The 15,511-nt window shown below is 33.4% G+C and overlaps 1 protein-coding gene across 2 annotated transcripts in view; it reads right to left on the bottom strand.

Annotated features, from left to right (window-relative positions):
* The window catches only part of KPNA5 (karyopherin subunit alpha 5), a 42,959-nt gene that overhangs the window by 4,477 nt on the left and 22,971 nt on the right, over nt 1-15,511 (bottom strand). For both annotated transcript variants that reach the window (XM_072831577.1, XM_072831579.1), the window contains exons 9-13: nt 9,464-9,627; nt 7,442-7,520; nt 5,758-5,883; nt 5,025-5,152; nt 1,856-2,034 (exon numbers count right to left, since the gene is read on the bottom strand). In XM_072831577.1, the coding sequence (XP_072687678.1) occupies nt 1,856-2,034; nt 5,025-5,152; nt 5,758-5,883; nt 7,442-7,520; nt 9,464-9,627 (676 nt within the window). The remainder of the gene's footprint in view (nt 1-1,855; nt 2,035-5,024; nt 5,153-5,757; nt 5,884-7,441; nt 7,521-9,463; nt 9,628-15,511) is intronic.

Below are 15,511 nucleotides of genomic sequence, written 5' to 3'. Positions count from 1 at the left end.
ACCTAGGAATAAATTTAACAAAGGAGGTGAAACACTTGCACACTGAAAACTAAAAAAAGGAAGGAATTGAAGTTGATACAAATAGTGCTCGCTTCGGCAGCACATATACTAAAATTGGAAGATGATACAAATAAATGGAAAGATACTCTGTGCTCATGGAATGGAAGAATTAATATTGCTAAAATGTCTGAACTACCCGAAGCAATCTTTAGATCCAATATAATCCTTATCAAAAAACGAATGGCATTTTTCACAGAAACAGAACAAACAATCCTAAAATTTATATTGAACCACATAAAACCCCAAATAGCCAAAAGCAATCTTAAGAAAAAAACAATGCTGGAGGCATCATACTCTCTGATTTCAACCTATATTACAAAGCTAGAATTCTCAAAACTTACTGGCAAAACCAGTAAAACTAGCTTTGTAATATAGTAAAATCAATTTACTGCCAGTAAGTTTTGAGAATTCTAGCTTTGCAATCTAGTAAAATCAATTTACTACAAAGGAGCAAAGAATGTAACATACAATAGGTAAAGGGCAGTGTCTTCAATAAATGGTGCTGGGAAAACTGGACAGCCACATACAAAAGAGAAACTGGGCCACTATCTTATACTGTACACAAAAACATGCCCTGAATGGATTACCTGAACTTAAGATCTGAAACCAAAAAAGTACAAGAAAACATTGGTGATAAACTATTTGACACTGGTCTTGAAATTTGAATTTGACACCAAAAGACAACAAAAGTAAAAATAAACAAGTAGGATTACATCAAAGTAAAAAGCTTCTGCACAGCAAAGGAACCCATCAACAAAATGAACAGGCAATTTACAGAAAAGGAGACAATATTTGCAAATCATATATCTTAAGGTGTTTATACCCAAAATATATAAAAGAACTCATACAACTCTATACCAAAAACAAGCAATCTGGTTAAAAAATGGGTAGAGGATCTGTAGACATTTTCCCAAAGAAGACAGATATCCAACAGGTACCTGAGAAGGTGTTCAAATCAGTAATCATTAGGGAAATTTAAATCAAAACCACAATGAAATAATCACCTCACCGCTGTTAGGATGACTATTATCAAAAAGACTAGAAATAAGAAGTGTAGATGTGGAGCACAGGGGACCCTGGTGCATTGTTGGTAGGAATATAAATTGGTAAAGCCACTGTGGTAGACAATATAGAAGTTCTTCAAAAAATTAAACTACTCAAAAAAACCAGAACTACCATGTAAATTAGAAATTCCATTTCTGGATATTTATCCAGAGAAAACAAAAATACTAACTAGAAAAGACATCTGCATCCCCATGTTCATTGCAGCACTATTTACAGTGGCATTTAAGGTATGTAAGCAACCATAAGTGTTTACTGACAGATGAATGGATTTAAAAAACTAGTATATATGAATATAATAAAATATTATTCACAGCCATAAAAAAGAATGAAATATTGCCATTTGTGACAACATGGATGGACCTTGAGGGCATTACACTAAATAAAATAAGCCACACAGAGAAAGGCAAATACTATATAATATCACCTGTATGTGAAATCCAAAAACAAAAAAAATACCAAATTCATAGATACAGAGAACAGACTCGTGGTTGCCAGTGGGGGAAGTTGGCAAAATGTGTGAAGGAGGTCAAAAGGTACAAACTTCTAGTTATAAATAAGTCATGGGGATAGAATGTACTGGACGGGGACTATGATGGTGATCCTGATCCTTTCACAATATATACAAACACTGAATCATTATGTTGTACACCTGAGACCAACTTGTAATGCTATATGTCAATTAAAAACAAAAAGACTTACTTATATGATACATTTTGAACTCACTGCTTACCATATGCTTCTTCAATGAGAGCACAGTATGGATTAATACCTATCCCATTCTGCTTAGATTCTTGTTCTCCAAGACGTAAAATATTTTCAAGTCCATTTAAAGCCACTTGGACTATTTTAGAGTCCATAACAGTCAACAGGTCACAAAGTGGTTTAATGCAACCTAAAGCTACCAAATACCTTCAGAGTAATTGAAAAAAAAGCAGAGAGAGAGAAAAAAAAAAAAAAACACAATTAGAAAGACTTAAATGTTATTTATAGCAAATATTCTTCAGTGATGTTATATAAACAATTAAGAAAAATATTCTTATACAAACTCAAACATTAAAACATTTAATTTGCACTTACATAAGAACAAGAAAACTTTTTACTCTCCTATTCTCATTTACCACAATTAGCAATAAGTAATATTACAAATATTACAAAAATACACATGCAAGCAAACTGGTACTTGGGCCTGTTTTTGCACAGCATATGAATACTATGAATAGTGGCTTCAAGGTGCTTTCTTTTTTAAAATGTGAGCCTATGCACACACATTGGGGTCATATGGGAGGAGGGAGAAATAGGGAGAAGTGACATCGAAGTCAAATTTCCCACAAAAACAATCATAGCTGATGCTCTAAAATATCTCCTGTTTTTAGAAGCATACAGTAGGCTTCTAGGAGCAAAACAGTCTATGTTGTGAGTAATTTTAATAAACAATGCTCACAAAAGTTACTCCACTCATTTTTTTTAAGATTTTATTTATTTATTCATGAGACACAGAGAGGCACAGAGACACAGGCAGAGGGAGAAGCAGGCTCCCTGCAGGGAGCCCGATGTGGGACTTGATTCCAAGACCCTGGGATCACGCCTTGAGCCGAAGGCACATGCTCAACTGCTGAGCCACCCAGGCATCCCTTCCACTCATTTTTTAATACTCTGTTCTTTTATAGTTTTTAGCACTTCTTTTCCATTCTCTATAACATAAATAAAGTAACTGATTTATTTACTTGGCAAAAAGTCCATTAAGGCTAAAGGAAAAAAACATGTACTAAAGCCAGACTGCATGCAAGTTCCAATTGCATTCCTTATTAATTGTATGACTTTGAGTGTTCTGTGCCTCAATTTCTCCATCTTAAAAATGGGGGTAATAACAGTACCAAGCTCAGAGGGTTGCTGTAAAAATACAGTTAAGCGTTCAAAAGTCAGTTTCCACTCTTCTTTTCTTAAAAAAAAAGTATATACCTTCATTAGAGTATTCACTTGCTATATACTTTAATCAATATATTTGTTGAATAAATCTCACAGAGGTATGGAGTTAAAGGACAAAAAGTATATGAAAGTATCTGATATTCTCCAGGCACTCAATAACTGAAATGAATTAGTACAACTGGCAATATCAGACATTCAACAAATATTATTGGTATGCATGCTGAAATTAATCTAAGATCAAGATTTCCTTCCATATATGTAGAATTAATGAAATGGCAAAAATGGCTAGAAAAAATAATGATCTCATTTTGGACACCTGACACACACCAATAAATTTAGGTAATAATATATGAACTAGACATAATAATGAAAACAAATTGAAAAAATACAACTATTTGTAGATGAACAAAGAAACTTTCGTTCACAAAGCAGATAAATATTAGTTTATAAAAAATGCAAACTAGAACAAAGGGAAGATCTTGTTTTATTACTCCTTATATTCATAATATGAGATTGAAATGTAATGGAAAGAAAGTGGAAAATAAAAAGCAGAAAAGATGTAATCAATATATAGAAATATAAATCTAAGACATCAAGATAATAGTATAAATGAAGGCAAGAAGACAAAGATCTCTCAACAGGTATATTTCAAAATCCTCTCAGTGATTTGTAAAATAGCTAGTAGCTTGACTTCTTGTTTTATAAATTATGACATAAATTAAACACTCATTAGAAAATACCCTCTACAGTCACTTCCAGAAACTTAAAAAGTCCTGAGTTTCAGACAAATCCATAGAAGAAGATTCTGTAGGAAGTCAGACTTTTATATAAGTGCAAAGTAGAACCTTGCTATGGGGGAAAAGAGAGTAAAAGTACAAGATAAAAAGAAATTTAGGAATCAACTCTGGTCATAAAAGTTGATGATGATAACAAATAATAATGATAATAGCAGCTAAACTCAGTAGAGAACTTAATGTTCAGGCATCATGTTAGGCACTTTCAATATATGAATTCCATTTAATTATTAAGAAACTACCATAACTGATTATCCATTAACCAAATTCATTTGAAAATGTGACGAAACTGTGGATGATGAGACAGGTAAAATTACTTTGTCAAGGTCACACAACTTTTATTCAGGGAACAGGATTTGAAAGCAGCCTGACTTCAAAGCCCCTGTACCTACTACTTACGTTGTCAGTAAAAGAAACAAGTAAACAAATAACAAAAGACCTAGATTCAAAAACCAACTGTAAAAAAGAAAAAAGAAAAAAAGAAAACTAGTATAGAGAAAAAAAGATACCATCTGCAGGTAAGGCTAACAACTAGGAGAACATCACTATACAAACAAATGTCTATTTCAGTATTATTTTTAATTTTATTTTTAATAATTACTTAAGTAAGTGGATGTTCATACCAGCCATTCCTATATAATAAAGTTATATGTATGTGACTCTAATGGTATACAAAATATTTAATGTCCATTATAGTATATTTTTTAAATTAATACAGACTGTTCTTTTTCAGATTTTTAATCTGAAATAGTCTGCCAAGGCAAGTGATGTTAATTATCCTTTACTGCTGAAAAAAAGAAAAAAACCCTACTATGAATGAATAATATAACTGATGTAACAAAATGCTTTCATTTCACATTAAAAATGCACATTAAGGGACACCTGGGTGGCTCAGTGGTTGAGCATCTGCCTTCTGCTCAGGGCATGATCCTGGGTCTGGGGATCAAGTCCCACATCAGGCTCTAGGGAGCTTGCTTCTCCCTCTGTCTGTATCTCTGCATCTCTATCTGTGTCTCTCATGAATAAATAAATAACATCTTTAAAAAAATAAAAATAAATAAAAATGCATACTAAACGGACTTAGAAATAATGTTTTAGTTTCATCAACAAATAAAAAGTATGTAGTACTTCATTTTGTTCTGTTCACATTTGAAATCGAATAAAAAAACTGTATCACACCTTATTTGTTCTGGAGTGCCTCCTGATGTTGCATTAGTTATAGCCCAAGCTGCTTCTTTTCTGGTGCGAAACTCTGCTTTCTGAAGAATCTCAATCAAAACAGGAAAAATATTTGCATCTATAACAGCCTGAGAAGGAAAAATGATACAGCATAAACAATGCCAATGCTGTTTTAAAAATGTTAATAAGTACAGAAATAATAAGACCCGTTGGCTTTAAAAGAGTTTTTTGAAAACACCTTTGGAAATCCTTCTAATCTTTCAATAAACTTTCATATACTTTCAAGATTGGAAAATATATTAATAGAATATAAACTTAAAAGGATGATAAAAGTACAAGGCAGATAACTTGATCAAAATGGATAAGTAATTTTTGATTCAAGTAGCCTAATAAGACCCTAAAAAATCATCACTTAAAAGCTTTGAGAGGAATATTATTACCTAACTTACTTAAAACTAATAAAAACCAATCTCTTTTTAAGACTAGTCATATGTATCTAGCACTGTGGGCAATTTTATACATACACACATCACACGATTCCTTACCAAACTACTATAAATAAATCTTATTATTTTGGAGGAGAAAAGGCCATGTTCTGTAAAATACTTTTCAAGAATCTTTTTGAGTAACACTAAAAAAAAAAAAAAAAAAAAAAATCACTGATAATATGGTAACTTTTGTCCAAACTGACTTATGAGATCTTCCTGTTTTCTTAGATCTGAAAGATATTTACCTGAATCTGAGCTCTATTTCCAGCAGTGATATTAGAAACAGTCCAGCAGGCTTCTTTTCTTATTGATTCCTTAGGGCTACTCAACAAATGTAAGAGACATGGTAATGCAGAACAATTCAAGATTACCTGAAACAAAAATCAGAAATGGAAACAAAGTTTCATAGCAAAAAACTACAAAAAGATAGACTAATTTAGAAATACAAATATCGCTCATGAAAAACTAAATTAAGAAAAAAGAACTTCCTTTCAAAGTAAAACTTAGGTACTTGCTATCTTCTACTCTCCCATCTTGCCAAAACTTGTTGCAGTAAAGTGCTGTCAAACCACTAAAATGCAAATAAGCAGGACACTCAGAAGTGTGTCCTTCAAGTTTACAAATATACTTAAGAATTCAATTGATACAAGAATTTCAAGATAGATTTAGTGACTGGTCAGAATCCAACTTCTAGTTTTACCAAATGAAACGATGAAAAAAAAAATAGTTTGAAAGTACCTAATTCCATAACTGGTAAGACCTCAATGTGTAGAATAAGTACATTACTTTTCATTAAAATTTTTTACTGTTCCACTTTTCTTTTGTAAAGAAATCTGTATTGCCTTGTCCCTTTACATTCTCCATGGCATAATTATGTTCCTATTTTCGGAATACCCGCAATGATTTACATTAAATTTACTTGCTGAAGAATGTATGAAGCAGTACACCAAAATTCTGCTGGAAAATGTTATGTTTAGAAGAGTATTCTTGTTTAAAGAGCTATTTTAAATTAATAACTATCAATTACCAAGGATCAACTACTTAACTAATATATCTAAATAGAACTTGAAAAGATTAAACCTGAAAAATAATATGTAAATTAGAATAAATTTATGGTGGCAAATGAAAATTTAACATCAGAGTTTAAGTTCCTATCTTCAAGAAAGATTGCCCCAGACCTAAGGTCAATCTTGATATCATATCTTTTCTAGTATCTCACCATCCTCCAAAACACAGATAGAAAGACACACGGTTACTAACCCAGAAAATGTTTCCTTGCCATCCTTCCTTCCATTCTCTGAATTCACTGAAGTAGGTCTTCAATCTACTATAAAAAGCGCTCCTCCTTCCAACCAACTCCACATTAAAACTATTATCAATCAACCCTACCAGTTCCTTCTCCAGTCAGGCTTAATGTTTCTTAAATACAAATCATACATGTCTGCCTCTGTACCTATGTTCACAAAAATCTCTTCTAGTTTACTTAAGTTCTTCTCCACCTTTAAAATATAGTTTTAATTACAATTCTTTTATGGAATCTACAAAGATTTCTCATTCTCAGCACAGTGATCTCTTTTTTAAACTTCCATAGCGTTTACTGACCAATCAGCTCTCAGCAAACTTTCATTAACCTGGGTAATTTGTTTTGCTTTAATACATATTTTCCCATCAATTTTATTATAAATCCCTTGAGACCCAACCTCTTATCTTGTACTTCTTTATATTGATATAGATCTAGGATAGTGCTTTCACATACAGATATTTGAGGTTGATCACTTCTTATCGAGAATATGCTTACTGACACATTATACATGCCTATATAGTTATGGTAATGCTCAAGTCTTGATTAATATGTAACCAATAGTATGAAACTAGATAAATTTCTTAAAATCTATTATGTTAACAATTTATATTAAAGTCTGAACTCACCTGTGTTTGAATATCATCACCAGTCACAATATTACCAACTGCTCTTAATGCAGGTGATACAACTTTATAATCATTGTGCCTAAAAATAAAAATATGAACTTACATACAATGTAAGACTTACAATTTACAAAAAATTTGCAAAAATAGTACAAAATATTCCTATATACTCTTTACCCAGAGAGCCCACTCAAGTTTCACTAATTTTGCCAGTAATACCTCTGTAATAAGGAATCTAATCCAGGATTATGTATTACACCCAGTTGTCATGTCTCTAGTCTTTTTAAATTCAAAACAATTCCCAATTTTTCCTTTATTTCATGATCTTGACATTTATGCTAATCATAAGCCAATTATTAGGTTTTGTCCAAAGCTTCCTCATGATTAAGACACAAATTATATGTTTAGCTGGGATATCATAAATGCTATCACCTTCATTACATTATATAGCATCTGATACCTGTTTTGTCCACAATAGTAGAACCAAACTCCAGTCACTTATGATGGTGTCTGTCAGATTTCTCTATTTTAATATTACTGTTTTTCCCTTTATACTTAATATTTTTGAGAGGATATACTTTTAGACTATATAAAATCTCATTCCTTACCCCACTTGCACCAGCACCACTATTTTCACCACCCCTTGATGTGTACTGTCTGAATTATTATTAATGTTGATGCCAATAAACATTTTATAATACCATCATTCCAACTATATGCTTTTTTTCAGTCTATTAATCTACCTACTTATTTTAGTGTGGACTCCCAGATTTCTATTGTTATATTATTGTAATTTACTTTAATGCTCAAATCATCCGAATTTTGGAAGTTTACATAGGAGTTCCCTCAAGTGGGTCTGTGTCCTTTTGACATTTCTCCATTCTTTGAGCACTTACTACTTTCTGGGTTCATCTTAATTTTTCTCAGTCCCAGCCCTAGAATCAGCCATTTATCCAAGAACTTTGGTTCCTGTTAATGAAGAGTAGTGTTTAAAAACCAAGATTTGGTGTATTTGGCTTTTTAGTACAGATGTGTCACTACCTCCCACACCCTTTAAGAGGACACACACACACACATACACACTTATTTCTACATCTATCTCTTTATGTTCAAAGCTGTGAGTTCACATTGGTATCTCTAATTCTAATCTAATACCACGGGATTATTCTGTATTTCCTCCTTTCCATATTTGTACCTCCATTCTTTTAGAATAAGAAACTGGCTTCTTTTATCATAACCCCCCTATAAATGACCAATTTTCTGATCCAACTAGGTTGTTATCTATCATGTGTTGCTCCATCCAGCCTGCTTGCTATTCTGCTCTGTGGGTGCCAACCTCAAGCTTGAGCCCTGATCCCCCATTGGACCTGCCTGCCTAGGCAGATGTTGTCTTTGTACTAGAGCTCTTTTCTTCATACCATCTGCCTTGTTTGAGCCTACCTAATGGTTTTCTGATAAAAGGAAAGGTATAATAAAATTTTAAGAAAATGATAATCTTTTTAAAACAAATTCTCTTACAGGTTTTTAACTTCTTTTATAAAAAATATGTTCTTTTTTAAAAAGGTAGCAATAGTAGCCTAGCAAGTGAAATACTAGAACAAATGAAATACAACAAAATGTTTTCACTACATGGGCTTTTACAAATTGGTTACTGTAACAATTAACTGGATTACTGGTTCTGTGAGAGCAGATGCCATGTTCTATACTTCATTAACAATATGTTGTACAACACTCTAGCAAGTAACAGGCATTCTATACCTAACTGTTGAATTAAGTCCCTACCACTTATAAAAAGATTAAAACTGATAAAACACATTCACAAAATGAGTAGTTCCAACTAGAAAATGAGATACAACTTTTAAAAAGATCAACTTTTCAGCATGATAGCTGTTCTGAAAAGTGGGGTTGATAGCTCTTCAATCATTCCTAAAAATAGTACCTCTTGAGAGATTATTATAAGGCAATTACTCTAACTGCTAGATTTAATACACAATCATACAATTATTAATCATAAATCATAGTTACATCAAAAGTTCCACCAATCTTCGACAGACTCCAGAATCAATGACTGCTTGAATTTTATCATTGGGTCCATCAGAGAGATAAGAAAGGGCCCAGCACACATCTGCTAATACATCTGGGTCGCTGCTAAACAACAATCGTGACAAGACATTTAAGCACGGTGAAACCTAGAAGAAAAGAGCCAATATTAACTATTTTATCTAAGATCGAGTTTCCTGAGGAAAATCTAGAACTTCATTTTATGTTTTTTAGAACCTCATTTTAAAACAAAAATTTAATGCTACAAAAATAACAGAGAAATTAAAACATTCTATTGTTTTAAAATTATGATCATATATATGAACATGTAACTGATTATTTCCAATTAATCTTTTTTTAAAAGACTTATTTATTTTAAAGAAAGAGAGTGCATAAGCTGGGGAAGAGACAGAGGGGTAAAGAGAGGGGAGGCAGACTCCCCACTGAGTGGGGAGCACAATGCAGGGCTTGATCTCAGGACCCTGAGATCACCACCTGAGCGGAAACCAGGAATCGGGACGCTTAACTGACTCAGCCACACAGGTGCCCCTCCAATTAATCTTACATTAAATATGTGGTAATTTTAAGTTTTTAAGAGTACTGAATTACATATTTGAGATCCCCTATATTTAAATCACACACATAATGCACCCATAAAAGGCATACCAAAACTAACAGAAGTAAAAATGTTTTAGTTAAGTGTTTAATACAATGCTCATGAAATATGATCCAACTGAAATAAACCTCAACCTACTTATTACATGTACACTACTGGAAATAAATCTAATAGTCAGTTGAGGACTAAAGGTAGAGAAAATACAATAAGAAACCTGAAGTCACTAATAAGCTGTACTTTTTAATGTACTGAAAACCCTGAATCTTCAGTTACAAAAAAAAGAAAAACCACACACATAGCAAGAGACTTTAATCTTTCATATTAATATTACAACTAATCAGTTGTGAAATAAACCTATCACTTCACCTGAGACTCAGTTTCCAATTCTATGAAACAAAGCCATAATTAGACAAATTCTATGATCCTTCCTTTCTCAAATCAGACAGACCTAGATTCACTAGATGTAGGACCATGGGTAAATTACTTAATATCTCTAAAACCCATTTCTTCATTTATAAAACAGGGATACAATAGCACTGTTAAGGGCACCTGGGTGGCTCAGTAGGTTAAGTGTCTGCCTATAGCTCAGTCATGATCCCAGAGTCCTGGGATCCAGCCCTGCACTAGGCTCCCTGATCAGCAGGGACTCTACTTCTCCTTCGGCCCCTTCCTCTGCTTGTGCTTGCCCAATCTTGCTCTCTCCCTCTCCCTATCCTCCCCCTTACTCATGAGAGCAAATAAATAATCTTTAAAAAAAAAAAAAAAAAAAGTACTGTTAAATTAGTAACAATGTATGAGGCATCTTAGAACAGTAACTAGCACAGAGATGATTGCTCTTTTTATTGCCATGATCAGTACTGATTCTATACTCAAAGTTTTATCAGTAACCTAAAGTATCCCTTAGTCTATTCTCAGACAAGAGCTATATACTAAATCTAGATATGCCACAAATAAAGAATAGTTACAGCTTTTGAAAGGTTCTAGTACTTTAGAAAAAATTTCAAAGAAATTATAAAACCTCAGGTAGATAATTTGCTGGGTCCATAAAAAAGCTAACACCTATACAGAAAAATTCCATATAAAGATAAGAGCAAAAAACAAATTCTTGAGAATATAAAATGATTGTGAAAATAATTTTTTTAAGTGTCAATGATAAAATCTCTCATAGAAAAAATCACAGAAAATCTACCCAATGAGTCTTAAGCCCTATTAATATGAATTATACTGTAAGTTTGGAATACATAAGGAAACAAAAAGAGACAAAGACTCCTAACTCTAAGGAGTTTATTTCAGTGGAAGAAAGATATTTTATTTAAATAAGTAATAAATTTTTAAAACCATGTATTATGTTAAAAGATGTTGAAAAAAATGTGGAGTAAAATGTGGAGGTGGGTCAATGGCTGGGGTATTGAGAGATTACATTATTATGAAGGGTAGTCAGAGTAGAGCTTATGGAAAAATTGCTTAAAAGCAAGCAATTAAAGAAGATTGTAATTAAGCAAGCAATTAAAGAATTATGTAATTAAGCAGATATTTAGCATTAAGTTGTAGGCCGATGGTTCTCAAAGTGTGGTCCATGGACCCCTGCAGGATTCTTGAAACCTTTGGGAGAAGCAATCTTTAATGTAAAAGCCATTTTCATAATTATACTAACACATAATTGGTCTTTTGTTGACATTTGCACTTAAAGCCACAAAAGCAATGGTGGGTAAAAGTCAGCATATATTAAGGCAGCAGTACCAAAATATACCACAGAACTTTGTATTCTTTACACCCACACACTTGCCAGGAGAGGGGGGAATGCCAGTTCATTTAAGAATTACCTTGTAGAAGCAGTAAAAATTACAAATTTTATTAAATCTCAATTCTTGAATACATGGGAAAATGAGATAAAATGGGAAATATGCATACATATGTATGTGTATATATGCACATAAAATATATTTTAAAAATATATTTACTGGCCTATTTGGGAACACACTGCAGATATTATCATACTTCACCCCTCAATCCTTTAGCATGTATCTCCTAAGAAAAATGGCATTTACTGGCCTATTTGGGAACCAACTGCAGATATTATCATACTTCCCCCCCCCCCGAATCCTTTAGCATGTATCTCCTAAGAAAAATGGTATTTCTTTACATTCTCCTATCACAACATAACTGTTATCGAAAAATCGAAACATCGAAAAATTTTTCATTGCTACAATAATATTATCTAAGGTCTAAAGCAAATTTAAATCTTTTAAACTAAAACTTAATTTCAATCCATGATCTAATCAGTAATTAAATGTTGCATATACCTGTTATAGCTCACAAGTGTCATAAAAAAAATCAAGTTTGAAGTATAAAGTAAAAATAATAGTTAGGTGTACAGTTCTATCGAGAGTTTTGGCAAAAACATTCAGTTGTACAGCTACCACCCAATCAAGATATAGAATATTTCTATCATCCCTAAAACTACCCTCTCTGTCCCTTTCAGGTAATCACTGATCTGATTTTTTGTTTCTATAGTTTTGTCTTTTCCAAAATATTATATTAATGAAATCATACAAGATGCAGCATTTGTGTGTGGCTTCTTTCATTTAGCTTAATGCTTGTGAGATTCACTCATGTTGTTGCATGCACCAATAGTTTCTTCCTTTTTATTGTGGAGTTGTATTCCACCTTATGAATGAAATTATTTATCCATACACCAGCTGATATACGTTTGGGCTGTTTTCCAATTTCTGATGATTATGAATAAAGCTCTTGTAAACATTTATATACAGGTCTTTTTGTAGACATACTATTTCTTATTTCCTGGTAAGTACCATATTGCTAAATAGCATAGTAAGAAATTGTCTTCTTACTAAAATGTATGCCATTTTACATTCTATCAGCAATGTGTGAGAATTTCAGTTGCTATCCATTATCTCGTCAGCACTTGGTATTATTAGTTCTTTAGATTTTAACCATCCCAATAGGTCTGCCTTTACTGTCTTAATCATGAATAGCTCCTCATCCTATTTGTGTGCTTTCACACTGCTGATATTCTTAGAGTCTAGGACATTTATTTCACAAACCATTCCTCAATTCTGATTGGTCTTCCTGTTTCCTCGTTATTAGATTCAGGTTAAACATTTCTAGCAAGAGTGTTACATAGGTCATGATGTGTTATTTTTAGTCATGTCACATCTGAAGGCACATAATGTCAGTTTTCCCTTCTTAGCAATGTTAAATTTAATCATTTGGTTAAGGTGACAAGAGTCCACTAGAATTATCAACAGTAAACAAAACTCCCTCCTATGCCCTTTGTAATTATTATTTTTTAAAAGATTTTATTTACTTATTCATGAGAGACACACAGAGAGAGGCAGAGACATAGTCAGAGACGGAAGCAGGCTCCTCATGGAACCTGATGCAGGACTCAATCCCCAAACCTGGATCACGCCCTGAGCCAAAGGCAGACGCTCAACTGCTGAGCCACCCAGGCGTACTCCCTACTTTGTAATTAATACTCTGTAGGACAATACTTTCCAACCATATAAATATTCTGTTCCCCAGCAATATTTCACTTAAGTGTCTTAGAACTCACTGATGATCCCTGCCCAAATCAATTATTAGCATGGTGGCTGACTTTTCTAATACAAAGTCCTTCTACATGTATTAATTGGCATTCTTCTGTAAAAAAGAGCTTTCCTTTCCCGATTTTTAGTATTAGGATAGACTCACAGATTCTTTTTATTCAATGTTAAAACTATTTCCTTTCCTTATCATCTTGATCCTCAAGCAAGGATCAAATTTGGCTACAAGAACCCCTACCTGAATGTTCTTCAGGAGAGGCAACAGAATTTACTGATGGAATGAATGCAGAGTATGAGATAAAAGAGAAAGCAGGTAAAAATGTTAAAGTACTTCATTTAAATAATAGAAGATGAAAATTTTATTAATGGGTCTGAAAAACTTAGCACAGAAGGTTCTGGGCAAAAGAACAGGAATTGTATTTTAAATATGTTAAATTTGAGATGTCTATTAGATAGCCAAATAAAAATGCTAAGTTTGGAGTTAGAAAAAAAGATCTGAGTCAAACACTGAAATTTGGAAGTTGCTGGCATGTGGATGACATTTAAAGTCACATAATGGGTAATATCAATAAAGAACCGGATGCAGATAAATATAAGGAACAGCCAAAACCATTCACTTTGTACTCTCAACTTTAGGAGGTAAAAGAGGAGGAACTACTATATGAAACTGTAAAGGAGCAATCATTGAGGTAGAAGGAAAACTTAAAGTAGTGGCTTGAAAACTAAGTGAAAAAAAAAATTACAGTGGTTGACAGCGTCTGCCTTCGGTTCAGGTCATGATCCTGGGCTTCTGAGATCAAGTCCCACATCAGGCTCCCCACAGGGATTCTGCTTCTCCCTCTGCCTAAGTCTCTGCTTCTCTCTGTGTCTCTCTTGAGTAACTAAACAAAATCTTAAAAAAAAAAAAAAAAAAAAATACACAGGAGGAAGAAGTGACCAAGTGTATCATGTGAAGGCAATAGATCAGGTAACATGAAGACTGAGGAATCACCACTGTGATGTATGTAGCAAGTCATTTAAGAAAAGGTCTAAACATTAACCCTTGAATGTCACAATGTAAAGACACTCAGGACCTTAGTGAAAGTAAATTCAGTGCAGTGACTGAGGGAAAATTCTGATTGGAGGATGCAATGAGAATGAAAGGAGAGAGAACAGACAATGAGAACAGACAAATGAGGAATTCTGCTATAAAAAGAAGCAAAGAAATGGGGTGGCAGTAAACAGGGAAACTAATAGGGCTTTCAGGGACTAAAAAAAGATTTAACATGAGAGAAATAACAGTATCTTTAAATTATTAGAAGGAAAGAAGTGATGTACCCGGAGCGATGAAGACAGAAATCTACAAAGTGTACAAACAGATGAATTAAGTTTATAAAGAACCATGGTTAAAGTAACCAACGATGATAGGAATGCATAGCGATACAGATGGTGACAGTAATAACCTATGAAGTTCGCTTCAGAGTGCTTCAATTTTCTCAGTGAAGAAGCTGAGTCATTAATTGAGAGTGAGGATGGAAATAGAGTATAGTATAGGTAGGACAGAAGAGAAAATAAGCAACAGTCTCTACCAGCTATTAAATAATATCTATTCACCATTATAAATGTGAATTGGCCTGTAATTCAGGTAACCACATGGCTTCTCAAGATTCATAGAACTTCTCAAAGTCTTAATATTCCATGAGATGTTTCATACAGGCAATCATTTTAAAAAGAAAGCTCAAGGGATCCCTGGGTGGCGCAGCGGTTTAGCGCCTGCCTTTGGCCCAGGGCGCGATCCTGGGGACCCGGGATCGAGTCCCACGTCGGGCTCCCGGTGCATGGAGCCTGCTTCTCCCTCTGTCTGTGTCTCTG

The sequence above is a fragment of the Canis lupus genome, chromosome 1 (assembly GCF_048164855.1).
Source record: "Canis lupus baileyi chromosome 1, mCanLup2.hap1, whole genome shotgun sequence".
NCBI lineage: Eukaryota > Metazoa > Chordata > Mammalia > Carnivora > Canidae > Canis > Canis lupus.
This window is presented reverse-complemented; position numbering and strand designations above follow the sequence as displayed.